At 40.4% G+C, this 17967-nt stretch overlaps 1 protein-coding gene across 3 annotated transcripts in view; it reads left to right on the top strand.

Annotated features, from left to right (window-relative positions):
* LOC137206838 (S-adenosyl-L-methionine-dependent tRNA 4-demethylwyosine synthase TYW1) overlaps nucleotides 1-17967 on the top strand; it is a 206152-nt gene that overhangs the window by 68027 nt on the left and 120158 nt on the right. For all 3 annotated transcript variants that reach the window (XM_067705974.1, XM_067705973.1, XM_067705972.1), the window contains exons 12-13: nucleotides 5077-5254; nucleotides 17132-17267. In XM_067705974.1, the coding sequence (XP_067562075.1) occupies nucleotides 5077-5254; nucleotides 17132-17267 (314 nt within the window). The remainder of the gene's footprint in view (nucleotides 1-5076; nucleotides 5255-17131; nucleotides 17268-17967) is intronic.

The raw sequence follows: 17967 nt of genomic DNA, 5'->3' as shown, positions 1-17967 counted from the left end.
GAAATAGGCCCAGCTGATAAGCCCTTCTTGCCACCTCCACTGCCACCACCTTGGTCCAAGCCACCATCATTTCTTGCTTAGATTATGTAATATCCTTGTGGCAGGTTAGCCTCTCTGCTTGCCCCTCTGTTCTCAACATAGCACCCAATGTGATCCACCCTTCTTAGGCCACCCTTCTCAAAACCCTGCCGTGGCCATCCATGTTACTCAGATTCCATGGACATGTCAGCATCTCCCTGCTGTCTCAGGGGTGGGGGAGGGAAGGCAGGAGAGGCAGGCAGGCACAGTCAGTGTGACTTTATGTAAATACATAGCAATTTCTGTCTGACCTTTTTGCTTTTTCATTTCTCTAAAAGCGTTTCTATATGGTACTAGTCCTTCTTCCACCACTTGCTTTAGTCTTGGTGCCCGTATCATAGGAGGAGGGTCCATGTCGTAAAAGAAGTCAAAAGCAGTCTTGAATAATCGAACGCTTCTGAGATTGCCTCGTGTCCATTGGCTTGTGGCACTGCTTCTTCTCTGTCTTCTTCCTCGTCGTCTGGCACTGGTTAGGAAGCGCTCATCTCCATGCAGTCATCTTCTGTTCGCTCCTCTGGTGTGGTGTCTGCTAGCTCTTGAATTTCTCCAAGACCCATATCTTGAAGCCCCACCTTTTTTGTTGTTGTTGTTGTTGTTGTTAACTGTATCCACAATCCCTTTCGTGATTTCCTTGATTGGCTCTGTTGTAAATCCCGTGAAGTCATGCCCAACAAATAGACACAGTTTTCTGTAGCAGGAATTTATTGTTTTTGGCTTGATGGCTTTCACACATTTTTCTAGAACAAGGATGGCATCTTCAGTGGTGTAACCCTTTCAGACTTTCCTAATGTTCTGTCTGTCAAGGATCTGACAGTCCTTTCCGTAGACTACCATGTGTAATGAGCCTTAAAGGTCCTTCTGACCCCCTGATCTAGAGGCTGAATTAGAGATGTTGTGTGTGGGGGCAAGGAGACCACTTTGACGCCTTTGGTGTTGAACTCATGGGGTCTGGATGGCCAGGGGCATTGTCCAATATCAAACGATCTTTAAAAGACAGTTCCTTACCAGCAAGGTACTTCCTGACTTCAGGGACAAAGCATCCATGGAATCAGTCCAGAAAAAGTGTTCTCATTGTCCAGGCCTTCTTTCTGTACAACCAAAAGCCTGGCAGCTGGTTTTTATCTTTTCTCTCCAAGGCTCAGGGGTTAGCAGCTTTATAGAGAAGGGCAGTCGTGATTGTAAACCCTACTGCATTTGCACAGAACGGTAGAGTTAGCCTACCCCTTCCTGCCTTAAATCCTGGTGCTGGCTTCTCTTCCTTACTAATAAATGTCCTTTGAGGCTTTTTTTTGCACCCCAGAATAGAGCAGTTTTGACTACATTAAAAACCCTTTCCGGCAGATATCCTTTCTTAATGATTTTCTTTGCTGGGAATTCCTTTGCTGCCTCTTGGTTGGCAGAAGCTGCTTCTCCTGTTACCTTGACATGTTAAAAACCAAACCTCTTTCTAAAATCATCAAACCATCCTTTGCTGGCATTACATTCTCGAGCTTTAGATCCTTCACCTTCCTTTTGCTTTAAGTTGTCATATAATGATTTTGCCTTTTGACTCATATTCATCTACAGGTATGCCTTTTTTATAACAATCCTGCACCCACATAAAAGCTGCATTTTCAATATGAGATACAAAGGCATTTTGCAAAAAGCGCAAGGTTTTCACGCCTGCTCGTGTAGCTGCAGCGACAGCTTCATGAATTTCCTTTTCTTTTTTTTTAACAATGGTCCTTACACTGGACTCATTTATCTTGAAGTGGCAGCCAACGGCAGCTGCAGATCTGAATCTGCGGTACATATCAAGCCATTCACCCTCTTCTTGTCATGTGATGATTTTTCTCTGCTTCTTGGGAGCACTTACAGCATCACTAATGGCACATCGTGTGGGTCCCGTGGTGTTATTTCAAGGTTCATAGTATTGCACAAACATGATGAAAACTACCAGAGAACTGCCAGAGATTGCCTTTTACTGCAATTTGCAATTGACTGGAGAGATGAACTGCTCACGTGGAGATGATGAGCCTCACGTGGCGTGGCGTTTCAAGCAGATACTTTGCAACACTTGCGCCCAGTGTGGTAGCAACAGGAGATCCTAGGAAATTATTACTGAGATACAGTCGGTACTACGGTTAATTTTGTGCAGTTATGATTTAATACTGCAACTTTACGTTTGTTTACATTTCTCTGCACTGGGAATGGTGCTATGTGTGGTCCTTAAGTGTTTGTGTGAGTACGTTTTGATACATTTTAACTTTTTAAAAATTTATGTGTATTTGGGACTTCCCTGGCGGTCCAGTGGTTAAGACTCCGAGCTCCCAAGGTTCATGCCTGGTCGGGGAAGATCCTGCATGCCGTGTGGCTGGCCAAAAAAAAAAAAAAATTTATGTGTATTTTATGGTAGTAAGTGATAAAATAGACAAGTATCTACATATATTTTATGCATTCGTGATATACCTAAGTTTTTCTTAAATTTTCTGGATATTTCTGTGCTGTGGGGGGCATCTGCTAGTTTTTTCAAATTGTCACAAATCTCCAAAAAATTTTCCTGTGTGTGTGTGTGTATATACATATACACACACACATATATATAAAAATCCACATATATGTGGGCCTGCACAGTTCTAGCCCTTGTTGTTCAAGGGTCAACTGTATGTTGAATTGAATGGAATTACCATTTTATTTAAAATAATGGAAATAATTGAATTTCTATTTCAATTCATGAAATAATTACTATAATAAAAATAAGATTTTTTTGAATGCTTATGTGCTGGGCCTGGTACCAGACCTGTTATTTCATGTGGCTTATTTCGTTGAATTCTTATAACTGTGTGCATGTGAAATTCCTATCTTATAGATTAGGGAATGGGTGTAGAGGGGGTGAGTGGCTTGACCCAGGAGACAGACCAGCCTAGTGGTAGAGCAAGAATTTGGACCTAGTGTGTCTGACTTCCAGTGGTTAGGGCCCGGCCACTGCTCAGTCATTCTGCTTTCTGAGTTTTAGGTTAATTTTGCAGTTCTGATTAAATCTGCCCTTCTACTCATCTCCCAGCGAGATTAAAGTTACTGATTTTTTTTTTTTAACAAAAAGGAAATTTTATACTTAATGCTGAGTTGTCTTGGTAACACAGACTGCGTTACGGATCAAGTTTCATTTAAAACCTTGATTCACTTAAGATATTAGATTTCAATAACTTAAAAAATTATTCATCCCCCAAATACTGACATGAAATACATTCTTAGAATTGCAGTTAGGTAGTCATAAAAGAAGATAAAAGCTGCCACTTTTAGATTGTTCTGAGTTTAGCAGGCATTATGTTGGTTTGATGTCTTGGGTATTTACTTGCCCTTGCTTGTTTCCAAGTAGATTGTGTGTGTGTGCCTGTGTGTGTGTGTAAAATAAAGTCACTTCCTGGAAACTAAAGCACAAGCAAGCAGTGAGAGCTAACTTTATTTTCTCCAGATTTGTTGTTGTTGTTCTTTAAGGTGATAGTGACTGGGATTTAATCATTTTAAGAAACCAGGGTAAAGGTGATGAGAAGAAAAACTCCTTAATGAATGTTTTTTGTGTGTGCTAGGCCCTCTTCTAAAGCTTTTCCATGCATTATCTCATTTAATTCTAAGAAACATTCTTTGGGCTAAGTACTGCTTACAGTCAAGAAAACTACTTTTCAGAGACGGCTCATAAATGACTGAGAGGGAATATGAACGTGTTTCCTCCTACCTCCAATCTCGGTGAGGAATCTGTATCCTTTAGAGAGAATGTGTTCTTCAAAAAGAAACTAGCGTAATGGATAGAAATATCTGAAGTAAAGGAGATATATTTTTATTTGCCTTTTTAAGCAATTTCCAAGTCTTTCAAACTGTGTGTTAGATTGAGGGACTTTCAAGCATGCTTTCTATTTTTTTTTTTTAATGCATGCTTTCCTACAGTACATCGAGTCTAGAGCAGTGCTGCTTAACCCATCCTGTCCACTCTAATCACATGGGGAGCATTTAAAAAATACGGATGTCTCAGGCTCTCGTCCCTAGAGGTTGCGATTTAATTGGCTTGGGATACTGCCTGGACACTGGGATTTTTTAAAGTTCTTTGGGTTATTTCTCAATGTCTAACTAGGGTCGAGAACCAGTGGTGTGTGGCAGTGTGGCAGTGGATCCCCAAACATATTGGGATCACCTGGGGAGCTTCAAAAAGCTCCTGATGCCCCTGCCCCTCCCCCAAAGATGGTGATTTCATTGGTCTGTGCTGTGGCCTGGAATTTGGAACGTTGACAGTTCCAAGGTGATTCTAGTTGGCATATAAGTTTGGGGGCTTCTGGTTTATGCAGTGGTTTTTCACTTTGGCTGCACATTAGAATCACCTGAGGAACTTTTAAAGCTCCCGTTACTCTGGCTTGCATTCACTCCAGTTAAACAGAATCTTTGGCAGTGGACCTAGGCTGCTGTAGTTTACGATACTCTCCAGGTGATTCCAATATGAAGCCAAAGGTGAGAACTGCAGGCTTCTTTTTCTCTCCTCTCTTCTTTTGGACTGACTGCGTTTCGTTTCTCAATTCAAAATACCTGAGGAATGAAGGCGGCAGTGATTGGTATAGGAGAGGCTTTCCTTATGCAGCTATATACTGAGTTCATTGTCTTAGACCAACATGAAAGAATGCAGAGCTAAGCAGATTATGGAAAGTAATACATTCTGTGTTCCAAATAATTAGCTAATAACAAAGTTAGTTTTGCCTGCTTGTATTGATGTAGTTTAATTAATACTAAAAGGAAGGATGAGATTGCTGATATAATAATTCTAGGTTTTTTTTTTCTGGTTTAATAATGTTAGGGTTGCCCCCCGCCCCCAGGCTCTTGTTTTGTAGTATTTGGTTGGTATCAAAAGTAATTTTGCCCTCTAAAATCAAAGAACCATTAAGAAAAATTTTTAAATTTTTAATTAAGAAAAATAAAAGTGATGTCCTCTATCTGTGCCTTATTGAGCTTGTTCCTTTCCACCATGTTCTCCAGGAGTGCCAGGTGTCAGAGAGGAACGCTTTGAGGAAGGAATGACAGTAAAGCACTGTGCATTATCCCTTGTGGGAGAACCCATCATGTACCCAGAAATCAACAGGTTTTTGAAGCTACTCCACGAGCGAAAAATCTCCAGTTTCCTGGTCACAAATGCACAGTTCCCTGCGGAAATCAGGTGAGTGGTCCAGCTTGTTAAGATACTGCTGCTTGACTCTGTGTTTGACTGAAAAGTAAAACTAACAGGCATTAATATATTCAGAAAGGACTTACTGATTACTAAGTACATACAAATGTTGGCTTTGAGGGGACAGAGCTCCTGCTTTTAAAAATCCATTCTATCGGGGAAGATAACATTAGTTTAAGAAATAGAGGCACAAATAAATTGCTGGGGGAATTCAAAAGAGAAAGCAATTTTTTTTTTAGATGAGAGAAGCAGGGTAAAACTTCTCAGAAAAGGCTTCATTAAATTTGGATCTTAAAGTATGGCTGGGATGGGTACTTGGGGAGATAGGAAACTGTGGATTTTTAATAAGAACTGTCCGAGAAAGTTACAGAGTTGGGGTATTTGGGATACCATTATGTAAATATAGTTGATTAGGACCACAGAGTGTGTGAAAGAGACTGGCAGCTGGAACCCAGGTTGGAAAGGTTGGGACAAGGTTGCAGATGACTTCAAATGCTGTTCTTTAGAAAGAGCTTGCTTTCTGCAGAGTAGTCTGCCAGCACGGTATAAAGTGGGTGAGCCAAGAAGCAGGAAACTAGATAGCAGATTATACGTTTGTTTAGGTAAGAGTTAAAAGGATGAAAGTAAGAGAATGAGGAGTCTTAAAAAAGGTATCACTGAGGCATGATAAGCTTGGCATACTGTTTGTATGGCTCTGTGAGCCCTGCACAGAAGAGGACTTAACTGGTGACTCGGAAAGTTCCAGCCATGTTGATTGCTAGGACTGTGGGGCCCTGTAACAGTCGAGGGATCATGTGAGGAAGAAGCGGGTTTAGGAGGTAAGATGATGCGGTTGGTTTGGATGACTCGGAGGGCTCTCCAGGTAGAGATGACCATCTCCTGGGACCTGGAAATGACCTGATTTTGCATTATACTTGAACTATACACATATTACAGTACCAAAAACATTAACTTTTACTTGGTTGTTATTTACTTGTGCCTTCTTCATTAGACTGTGAGTCCCTGGGCCAGTGACCCCTGCTTATTTATCTTTATGCCACTAGTATAATTCCTGGCACACTGTAGGTGCTTGGTTTAGAATTTAGCATCATAGGAAATCAAAGAGTTGATTAAAATTATTAGTTACCAGGCAGTAAAGTGAAAATCAGTAACATTGTCACAAAGATAGCTAAAATATTACTTTTTGAAGTTGTATAAAAAGTTAAAAGGGAAAGGTTTTAAAAAAGTCAGTGTGTACATTTTGCATAGGGTTACTATTACTTTTTTTAAATTTTTATGTTAAGATCTTTGACTTTTCAAATGGCTCATGAGGGCGGGGTTCAGATAGAGTGGTGTTGGGATACACACACACACACACACACACACACACACACACACACACACACGCAGAAAAAAGGAGTCTATCCCAAATTTAAGACATGCAGTCGTCCCTGGTATCTGAGGAGGACTGGTTCCAGGACTCCCTGCAAATACCAAACCCCACTGATGCTCAAGTTCCTTTTATAAAATGGTATAGTGTTTACATATAACCCACACATATCCTCTCATACACTTTAAATCATCTCTAAATTATTTATAATACCCGATACATTGTAAATGCTCTGTAAATAGCTGCTGGCACATGGCAGATTCAAGGTTTGCCTTGGGGAACTTTTTGGAATTTTTTTTCCCTAGAATATTTTTGATTTGTAGTTGGTTGAATCCGTGGTTGTGGAACCCTCAGATACAGAGGGCCTCCTGTAATGCCTAAAAAGAATTGAATGTTCCAGGAGTGGCATGTAAGCTAATAACCAGAGAGGGTGATTCATTGTTTGATAATACGTGGTATTCTTTGTGAATGCCATCATGGATTGAGGAAAATGATAGAGAATTAAATAAGATATGTACTTGAAAGTGGTCCAAGAGAAAATGGAAAGAGAAATTTCCTAGGTGCAGATAATATTGTTTTATTTCCGTGAATTAGGAGGACTCTAAATACCAATTGTCTCTGGTGTCCTACGAAAAACAAGGCTATGGATTTACTAATATAGCACGGAGATCGTAAATTTTGGAAGTTAACCTCTAATGTTGATGCACTTTGCTCATTCAAATCAGCTGTTAGATGAACCTCTTGCAACCATTTTATCTTTGAGCATACACTAGGAAGTAATAATGTTCTCTGGGTGGTTGGCTGTGTACTAATTATTTTTTTTAATAACAAATTTCTAAATTACTACAGTGCCTAACCCATACTCTTGGTATCTTTTGAAGAAGATCCTGACTTTGTCAACTAGCCTTCCCTTGACCGACATGCAAGCATTACATTCAGGCTAGTGGCCTTTTCAGGATGCTTAACTTTGCTTTAAAAGGATCTCAGTCTCCCCTCCAGCTCTAAAGCATATGGCTCTTTGCTGACAGTTCACTGAAGGGAGTTTTCACAGTGAGTGGTCCTCGAGGATTTGTTGAAGATAGAAGCAGACACCTTAGGCAAATGAGAAAGCTTTTGCATTCTAGGTAGCTTTATGTTTTTGTTTGTTGACGTAGAGGCTAATTAATAAAAGTGACAAGAATGTGTAAGACACTTAATGTTAATGATAGATCTGGTGGTGATTGCACACAAAAAAACCCCTTTCTCTTGAGAAAAAGCCTTCTTAGTTCCACAAAAGCAAGTGCCTTTATAATGGTATTTTTTAAAATTTAATTAATTAATTTTATTTTTATTTTTGGCTGTGTTGGGTCTTCGTTGCTGCGTGCAGGCTTTCTCTAGTTGTGGCGAGTTGGAGCTACTCTTTGTTGTGGTGCGCGGGCTTCTTGTTGCGGTGGCTTCTCTTGCTGTGGAGTATGGGCTCTAGAGTGCGTGGGCTTCAGCAGTTGTGGCACACAGGCTCGCGGGCTCTAGAGCTCAGGCTCGGTAGCTGTGGTGCACGGGCTTAGTTGCTCCGCGGCATGTGGGATCTTCCCAGACCAGGGCTCAAACCCGTGTCCCCAGCATTGGCAGGCTGATTCTTAACCACTGCGCCACCAGGGAAGCCCCTGTAATGGTATTTTTGATCGGCGTAAAACTGATATATGATACACTGTAGCATGTATCAGTTATCTTTTGCTGTAACCACTTGCCTTAAAACTGAGTCAGTCAAACTAGCAACGATTCATTTAGCTTGTAATTCTGTGAATCGGCTGGGAGGTCTTTTCATCTTGGCTGGCTTTGCTGGTCTCAGTGTTGTTCATGTGTCTAGTCAGTTGGCAGATATGCTGGGATGGCTGGTTTATGATGGCCTTGCCTGGGACAACTGGGACCTCTATTCGTGTAGCCTCTTATCCTCCAGCAAGTCTGAAGTTGACCACGTGGTGGCAGGGTTTCAGTGAACAGCAAGAAAGGATAAACTCCAACACACCGGCATCGTTCAAGCCTCTGCTTGTGTCACGTTTGCTCACTTCTCCTTGGCTAAAGCAAGTCACGTGGCCAAGCTTGGAGTCAGTGAGGGGCACTCAAAGCTACATTGCAAAGGGTCATGGGTACAAGGAGAGGGAGAGTTTATGGCCATGTTTGTACTCTACCGAATAGCACAGCAGGCTGTGCTTTGTACAAGGAGGATAACCTTGAACGTACCAGGACTCGGTCTTTTTCAGGAACTTAATTAATCATGTGGGAAAGCTTGGAGAGTTCTTGAGACCAGAAGTCTCAAACTGGCAGTTGATAAGGAGTAGGTTTTATTTGTCCTGTAGCATGTTTAGAAACTTTTTTTTTCTTTTTTTAGCCAACATTTAAAATCCAGAAATTTTTCATAAAAGAGATTTCTGACTTTGGAGAAAAAGACAATCTGGCAAAAATTGTCAAGAGCCAAGTATGAAGTGCTGTTTTTACAACACCAGAACACTTCACTCTTATCTGTTTTTTTACTCACAACACTTCTAACACCGGATGTGTGTTTTTTTCCCCACACCAAGCAGTCCTCTAATTCTCTGCAGGCACCAGCTAGGTGTCCTGCAGTTCAGTTCCATTCTGACACTGTCTCCCTGGAGTTAGCACAGACCTCACAGGGTCAGGACTCAGTCCCAGGCTGCCCCCTGCTTCAGACACCAGTCACAGTCCCGGGCTGCCACCTGTACTTCTGATGAACCGACGGTACATTGGGGTGTCGCACAACCCCTCCTTGGGTTTGATAATTTGCTAGAACAGTTCACAGAGCTTGGGGAAAACAATTCAGTTACTGTTACTAGTTTATTATAAAGACTACAACTCTCAAACATCTGGATAGAAGGGTTGCATGTGACAAGATGTGGGGAAAAGGGCCCTGGGCTTCCCCACCCTCTCCAGACGCATCACCCTCCCAGCACCCAGTGTGTTCACCATCCCGGAAGCTCTCTGAAGCCGTCATTTGGGAGGGTTTTATGGAGGTTTCATTAGATAGGCAGGATTGATGAAATCATTGTGATTGGTCATTGGTGATTAGCTCAACCTCTAGCCCATCTCCCTTTCCTAGAGGTTGCAGGGGGAACTGAAAGTGCCAACCCTCTAATCACGTGGTCGGTTCTTCGGGCACCAGCCCCTCTCTGGAATGTGTCCATGGGCGCATCAGGAGTTACCCCATTAATATAAATTCTTGTATGGTTGAAAGGGGCTTATTATAGATAACAAAAGGCACTTCTCACCTCTGTCACTCGGGAAATACCAAGAGTTTTAGGAGCTCTGTGCCAGGAACTAGGGACAAAGACTGCATGTGTGTTCCTTATTGTCTGACAATATCACAGCAAGGAACGGCTGTCTTTTCTGTAAAGCCTCTGCTTTTCAGTTTGCCACGCTCTCCACCATTTTACTGTCTCCTCAGCCCTGAGGCTGAGTCTCATCTGCCACCTGTCAGAGGGATCGCACTGTAGATTCTCTTACAGCAGAGAAATTTCTGTCGCCATTTCTAACAGACATGAAACAACGAAAGGGAGACAGAGTACCACATACAAGAAAAATGGGAAGCATCTTGCTTTGAGTAAGGAAAGAATATTCTTGAATGTTTCACATGTAGTCTGTGTTTTGGTGTCCAAAGAACTTCTTTTTCCTTTAAAAGTGGCTTGCTTGGGCTTTCCTGGTGGCGCACTGGTTAAGAATCCGCCTGCCTATGCAGGAGACATGAGTTCGAACCCTGGTCCAGGAAGATCCCACATGCCGCGGAGCAACTAAGCCCACGTGCCACAACTACTGAGCCTGTACTCTAGAGCCTGTGAGCCACAACTGCTGAGCCCGTGCGCCACAACTACTGAAGCCCACGTGCCTAGAACCCGTGCTCCACAACAAGAGAAGCCACTGCAATGAGAAGCCCGCGCCGCAACGAAGAGTAGCCCCTGCTCACCACAACTAGAAAAGCCCACACGTAGCAACAAAGACCCAATGCAGCCAAAATTAAATAAATAAAATAAACAAATTTTTAAAAATAAATAAATAAATGTATTAAATAAATAGCTAAATAAATAAAAAAGTGTCTTGGTTGACTCACATTATATCATACTTGGTTCCTGCAGACATGTGAGTTTAGGACTCTTATTCTTGAGACTGTATGATCTATGCTTGCATTCAGCCCTGCAGTCAGAAAGGCCCATCACACCTGGGTATCACTGTCCCACTGGAGCACTCCCTGTCATTACTTCCTGTAAATTGTTCTGTGCTAAGATGTCAAAGACCTACGTGAGACATCTTGCTAAAAGTAGACCATGTTGTAAGGTAAGGAAGTTGTTGAGAAACACTGAACCTAGTTTGTGCTTACTTTGTGGACATTTGAATCCTATAACTGTGTCTCTTTATGAGCATGAGAAGATTTAGAGTCAAATGTTCAGCCCTTTGTCGACTGGCTCACTCTTAGCTTCATCTTTAGTTCACTTCTACACGATTTTCTTTTTTTTAAATTTTTTCGCAGAATCTTTTTATTATTTTTAAAAGATATAAAAACAACTACTCCCATCAGTAGCAATACAAGGTTTAACATTTTAACCAGATTTTCTCAGGCTTTTTTCTGATACCTTTAGTAGCTAATTATTTTGTCTACCCCTCTTCTACACGGTTTTCTTAACTATTTCATATTATTTTTAAGTTTACATTTAAAATCTTAAATTTTTTCTTTTGCGATAAGTATAGTTAATTCAAAGCTTTCTCCCTGCTAGCAGGCTTATCATAAGAAGACAGAGCTGTGTTCCATTTTTAACTATGACACGATTAACATTTAACTTCCTACACCTACCTCCTCCACCACCACAGAATTTGTCCCCGTGTACGTTTACTTTTGAGCACCTTCATTGAAACTATGTGTGAACTTTGTTTGTTCTCTTACTTCTTCCACTTGTATTTCTGTTATTTTGTTTGCTCTGTTTTGTTTTCTCTAGTATTTGCTAAGATATTCACTATATGTGTTAGAGAACCTCTATAAATTGGACATCTCTTCACATATTAGTTAGTAAAATGTATCAAGAAATACATTAATTTTAATAAAAATAAAGTTTTCTTGTATGTATCAGCTCTACGTGGCTATAGGTAACAGTTACAATGAAATGAAGATTGATTATAAATACTACCTGATCCTTTCAATAGAAGTTTTTTTTTTTCTCCCAGCCTGTTTTGTTTGTATTAAGTTTAAAATATAGTCTTCTTTTGTGTCTGTGAATTGATGGGACACTTTTCAAAACTATGCTTTTCTGGATGGGCTAAAAAAAAAAGAGAGACAGGCAGCACAGTGAAGTGATGAAGAGCTTGTGCTCTGTCTAGAAGAGACCTGGGTTTGAATCTTGACTGTATCTCTTGCTGTCTTTCTGACACTGGGAAGGTAACCTCTCAGTGCCCAGTTTCCTCATCTGTAAAATGATTGCAATAATAATGACTACCTTATAGTGGCATTGTTAGTGTATGAGATAATATATGAAAAGCACCTTGGAAAGGTAGGCTAAGTAATATTGGTCAAGTATACTTTAAGGCAAGAACCATTACTTGAGATAAGATGGAACATTTCTTAATTATAAAATATTAAACCTACCAGGAACGTAAAACAGTAATTCAAAATTTTTCAACAATCAGTAACATAATCTCAAAATTGGAGATTTTCAAAATAAGGAGAAATAGTAAGTTTTTAACACATTTCTCTCACACTGATAAAACAGGCAAATCAAAATCAGGAATAGTAGTGAAGATCTGAACAACTAAATTAACAAATTTAGCGTGTATTACAGAAATAGAGTATTGAATTGAGAAACTTTGGAATATAAATTCCTTTTAAGAGCACAGAAGTTGCTCTCAGAAAAATTACCAAATGGCCATATGCTGGGCATTATAGCAAGTTACAAGAAAGTATTGCAATCATGTAGATCATGCTATGTGAACACAATGCAATTAAACTATAAATCAGTACAAAAAGATAACTAGAATATTCCAATATGCTTATAATTTAAGCAATGCACTTTTCATTTGCTTATGGGTCAAAGAAGGAATATTGTGATGAATTGTGATGGAAATAAAAACAAAACTTGTTTGTTGGTTATTAGGAATAGCAGAGTACAGACCTTCAAAACCTACTCTTCTATAAAAACAGTGAGAATACCAGCAAAAATTGTCAGAATCAAATTCTTAATCAGAGGTGTGCAACAATCTGAGGAACGTTTTTTTGCCCCCAGTAAATAGTATTTTTATTCTCATGTCAAAAAAGTATTTCTAGGGAATTTCCTGGTGGTCTAATGGTGAGGACTCCATGCTTCCAGTGCTGGGGGCCTGGGTTCAGTCCCTGGTTCGGGGAAGCTAAAATCCTGCAAGCTGCGTGGCGTGGCTAAAAAGAAAAAAGAGTGTTTCTATGATATGCATTAACAATACAAAAATATTTTGAATACTGCAGTGGTCTTTTTTTCTCCCAAGACTTCTTGCAACAGTACACTAGAATATTTGATTTTTGGATTCTGAGAAGCCAGTGGCTAAAGTAGAAACTGAAGGCTTTTGTTGAGGGGTATGTGTGGGTATGGGGATGGCCCTTTTTCTTTGGATCCAGGCTCTGTACAGTAAAGAGGAAGCAAAAAACAACTAAGTTAAATTAAAAAAAGATTTGTCTTTTAAGGCTCAGGATTGAAACTTAGCTTAGAAATGGGTTAAAGTAGGCTGTGGTGGAAACCCACTGTTCCTCAGAAAATTAGCTGAATTGCAATATGAACAGTAAGATTTGTGATGTGTTAACATGTCCTTATTCCATTCCAACTTCTCCAGCTCTGCAAACTAGTAGCCTACAGTCGTGGTAAAAACCAGTAGCCTGGCAGCCAGGGGAAGGGACAAAACAGAGTTGGAACTCTTTCAAAGTCCCATTCCTGGAGAACTGTCATTATATGGTATGTGTGGCAGTTCCCTGGCAACTCTCACTTAAGGGGGTTGTGTTTGTTGCAAGTGACTCAGAGTTTGTCCAGCACTGAAAGCCTTTCTCTCCGGTGTTTCTCATAAGCAATTATCAGTAATTGTTTAACTTCACAGCTGCCTGAGGCAGCAGTAACCGTTGGGGCAAACAGGAAGCTAACCAAATACTTAAAAGGAAAAGCCAGGGAATGAGATGTTTGTAGGGGACTTTGAGAAGCTCCAGCATGTTCCTGGAAATCTAGAAGACCATGTACGCGGGCAGGGCTGTGGGTATGCCAGGGAAGACTTGAAAAGGCCCTATTTGCCCACCTCCACTTGATACATTGATGTCTTGAGCAGGTAGACAGTGAAAGCTAAGGCACAGTTGTCGAATGCCTGCCTGGACATCGAAGGCTGCCCTAATATACACACATAGAGCCCCTCAGCAAGGGCTAGGAAACTTATTTTTTTTATTTTTTATTTTTTTGCTGTGTGCGGGCCTCTCACTGTTGTGGCCTCTCCCGTTGCGGAGCGCAGGCTCAGCTGCCATGGCTCACGGGCCCAGCCGCTCCGCAGCATGTGGGATCTTCCCGGACTGGGGCATGAACCCGTGTCCCCTGCATCGGCAGGCGGACTCTCAACCACTGCGCCACCAGGGAAGCCCTAGGAGACTTATTGATTGAAGTCATTTAAGGATATCTCTGTCTAATCCTTAGCTGACCACTAAGCTAATCAAACAGGGATTTTAGCGGTTAAACACAACCAAGAATACAGAATTTACCAAATTAGTTCAGTAACAACAAAAACAGCAAGCAGACAGAAAAGAAAAGAAAAAAAAAACCCTGGGTTGGGAGATACCTGATTTAGAATTGCCAAATAATATTATTTAAAATGTCCAGCTTTCGTAAAAAAAAAAAAAAAACATGAACTAGACACAGAAACAAGAGACTGTGGCCCATAACACAGGGAAGGAAACAGCTAATAGAAACTGTCCCTTTTTTGGATAGATTTCACATATAAGTATTGGATATTTGGGTCACTTCGGTTATTTTTTTGTCCAATAGGCGCATCAGAGTTACTATTGAAACCTCTAGATTTCTTGAAAACATAAATCTCTCTCCCTTTTTTCCTTTCTGTAGAGATGAGGAGGTTTCATTGTAGGTAGGATCTTGATATGATTATTGATTATTCTGGGTAGAATGAGGCCTAATCTCTTCAGGAAGGGAAGAAGGGAGAGGGATTTTTATGTTCAATTGCAATGTTTTTCTATATATGATCATTTATAACTCAGAGATTTAAAATTAGCCGGATGAAGGGTCATCACAAAAATCATATCAAGATTCATAGGGTATTTTCACTGGGGATTGGGCTCAGAGTTATATATCCCTTTTATTGTATAGTCCTTTTTAATTGTTCTCAACAGCAATGTGAGATTCTGAGACACAGGAATTATGATGATGGTTTTAAGGATATAACTAAAATGATCCTGTCTCTGAATAGAATGGAGACAGACAAATGACTGTGCTTGGACCCTCATCGTCACGGGGAACAGAGACCAATAGCAGGCAGACATAAGATCCCTGAGGCTCAGAAAATCTCTCCAGTGTCCTTTTACTCCTTTTGAGCCCCTTAGGAATGAGCTCTACAGTTCCTTGGGGTTTTCCTCTTCTCCATTCTTCCTCTGATCCCTGGCCAAAGAGCTATAAAATTCCTGATTATAGCATCTCAGACATTTAGTAATGTCAAAAATTCCTTATTGCTAGTGTCAATGTCCAGGACTACTTTTTTTTTTTTTTTTTGCAAAATGGTGGTGGTTTGTAAGACATCTATGGCCTTTGGAATTTACTGTTCATACTCTTGAAGTAGTTACGGAGGTGTAGTGAAAAGGTCAGGCCGGTTCCCATTTTGCATCAGGCAGCTTTATGACAAAGTCCTGTGAGTATCAGACGATGATAGCCAGCCGTATTCATTAAGACAATCCTTTTTATGTTTGTAAAACATGAAATCCAGTTAAAGTAGCTTGTCTGTTATTAAAGAGGCCCCCAGCAAAAGGGGTGGTGAGACAAAATGCTGCCATTACAGTATGCTGTTGTTTTGCATTTCCAGTAATTGGTGTCCTTTGCTCAGTAGTGACGCATTATTGAACTTTTAAGGATTCCGTTATATCAGTATTGGAGAGGGATTAAAGCAGTGAGAGTCTGCCAGTGTTTTAATCATTCTTTCCTAACTTTGGTCAGAGCTTCTCCACTTTTAACAGCTTTGGGTTTAGGCCCTTCTGGTTTTTCCATATGTCACTAAGCCAGATGATTACAAGCATTTGTTTGGCCTACATTTCCTTAAAAGTTCTGTCAGCTGAAGTCAACAGTATCCACTAAAAAGTAGCTTGAAGTGTCTACCTGTATGGCTGGATGAAAAGAAAAATAGAGCTCCTGTCCTTCAAGGTCTTCCACTCAAAGATGGGTAAGGCCAATACTGATAGATATAAAAAGCTCATCAACCGCTTTGATGGTGAATGTTATGGCATGTGAATTATGTGGCAGTTTTTAAATGCCTAGACTTTGAAACAAAAAATGTATAAATAACATTCTAGGGGTAAATACAAGTTATGGAATAGTTATAGCAAATTAAAAATGGGAGAATTTGGTCAGAGGATTATTAAGGGGGAATTTCTTTCTACTTCGAAATTCATTGAAGAGAGTGAATTATGAGACCTATTTGAAGGGAGAACAGAGAGGCTCTGGGAAAACGTACAATCTGGGCTTAAAACATAACTGGCAAGAAATCTGGTAGATGATGACATTGTGAAATGAGTCAGTGAATTTGAGCGAAGTGTAGAATGAGTGGTACTCATGGATGCGGATTAAGAAGGCAAAGAAAGATAAGAACCTACAACATACATTTTTCTTCTGGGTTGTGCTCTTTTGTAAGTGCTTGGCTGCTCTTTTTCTAACTCTGCATTGTTTACGGCTCCCTGATATGGGTCATTGTTCGCCCACACAGGGCTTGACTTTAAACCCACTCCTGCTCTCAGAGGCATAGGTGAGGCATTGGTGTGGCTCTGTGCCCTTAAAGAAGCCTTGTTCTTGTGCCTTAGAAAACATCCATCAGCAAATTGATGATGGGAGGTGGCCCGTCAGCACAGACCCCTGTAGAAGTCTTAAGTGGCAGAGTTTATGCAGAAACTTTGGTCTGAGAACCCCTTGTAATTGTGCTGAGCTGATGGTGCCAGACCTAAAGCCTGATCTTGTTTTATTTTCCACTAAAATGTAGTGTTTGAAGAGAGACTAATTTTAAGTAATCCAATGTTTTCAGTTTATTAGGGATGGTGTCCAGTCATTTTAAAAAATAACCAACTGACATCCCATTCTGTCACATTAAAATCATGGCTTCAATCTTCTGGGAGAAGCAGAACCCTCTAGACCCCAGTGAAATGTTTAATCATCACATCTATTACAGATTGTAAATTTAACATCATGAAAAGCCCGACTTAGGCATAATTTTCTTCTTCTATTGTTGTATTTTTTTTTAAATTTTAAATTATCAAGGAACCTCAAACCAGTTACCCAGCTATACGTCAGTGTGGACGCCAGCACCAAAGAGAGCCTGAAGAAAATTGACCGCCCGCTCTTCAAGGATTTCTGGCAAAGATTCCTCGACAGTTTAAAAGCCTTGGCTGCAAAGGTAAGAATCATGACATCTTAAAAAAAAGATTTTTTTTTCCTTTAAAAAAAAAAAAGACTAAAATCTTCAACTTTTTTCTAGACTTCCACTTTTATTATTCAGTAAATATTTATCGAGTTCCTCTTAAGTTTCTAGCACCCTGCCTTATATATATTATATGTCCTTCATGTATTTCAGGAGAGAGATGCACACTCCCAAAGCTAATTAATAAAACACGGGTAAGCGCAGTACATAGCAATCCTAGAAGAGGTGTCAGCAAATAGTATATGTTTAAATATGAAGTTAATTTTCCTGAATTTCTAGAACAAAATTTCCTACCCAATAAGGAACTCAACCCCAGAATGTCCAACCCCAATGTCTTTTCCTGCAAACACTTGCCCCTTCTTAAATCTTCCTATTCTTTTAGACCTAAGGTACCTTCTGGTTCTTCTTTTCCATTGGCCCCTATGTCAATAGTTGGTATTTTCTGTTAGTTCTACCTCTTCTTCTCTTGTAGCCTTTTCCCCTTTTCTGTTCTCTTTGCTTCTACCCTGCAGTTCCTCTTGGTTTACGCAAATCTAACTGATACTGACAGTCACTACAGGAGCTTAAAAAATTACAGTTTCCTATTCCTAGGGGGATTTGAGAATCCGCATTTTAAACATCTCGGGTGATTTTTGATGTGCAGCCAAATATATGGAAGTCACTGTCCCAGAAAACC

The sequence above is a fragment of the Pseudorca crassidens genome, chromosome 15 (genome assembly GCF_039906515.1).
Source record: "Pseudorca crassidens isolate mPseCra1 chromosome 15, mPseCra1.hap1, whole genome shotgun sequence".
Lineage (NCBI taxonomy): Eukaryota > Metazoa > Chordata > Mammalia > Artiodactyla > Delphinidae > Pseudorca > Pseudorca crassidens.
Note: the sequence above shows the minus strand (reverse complement) of the source record. Positions and strands in the feature narration are given on the sequence as shown.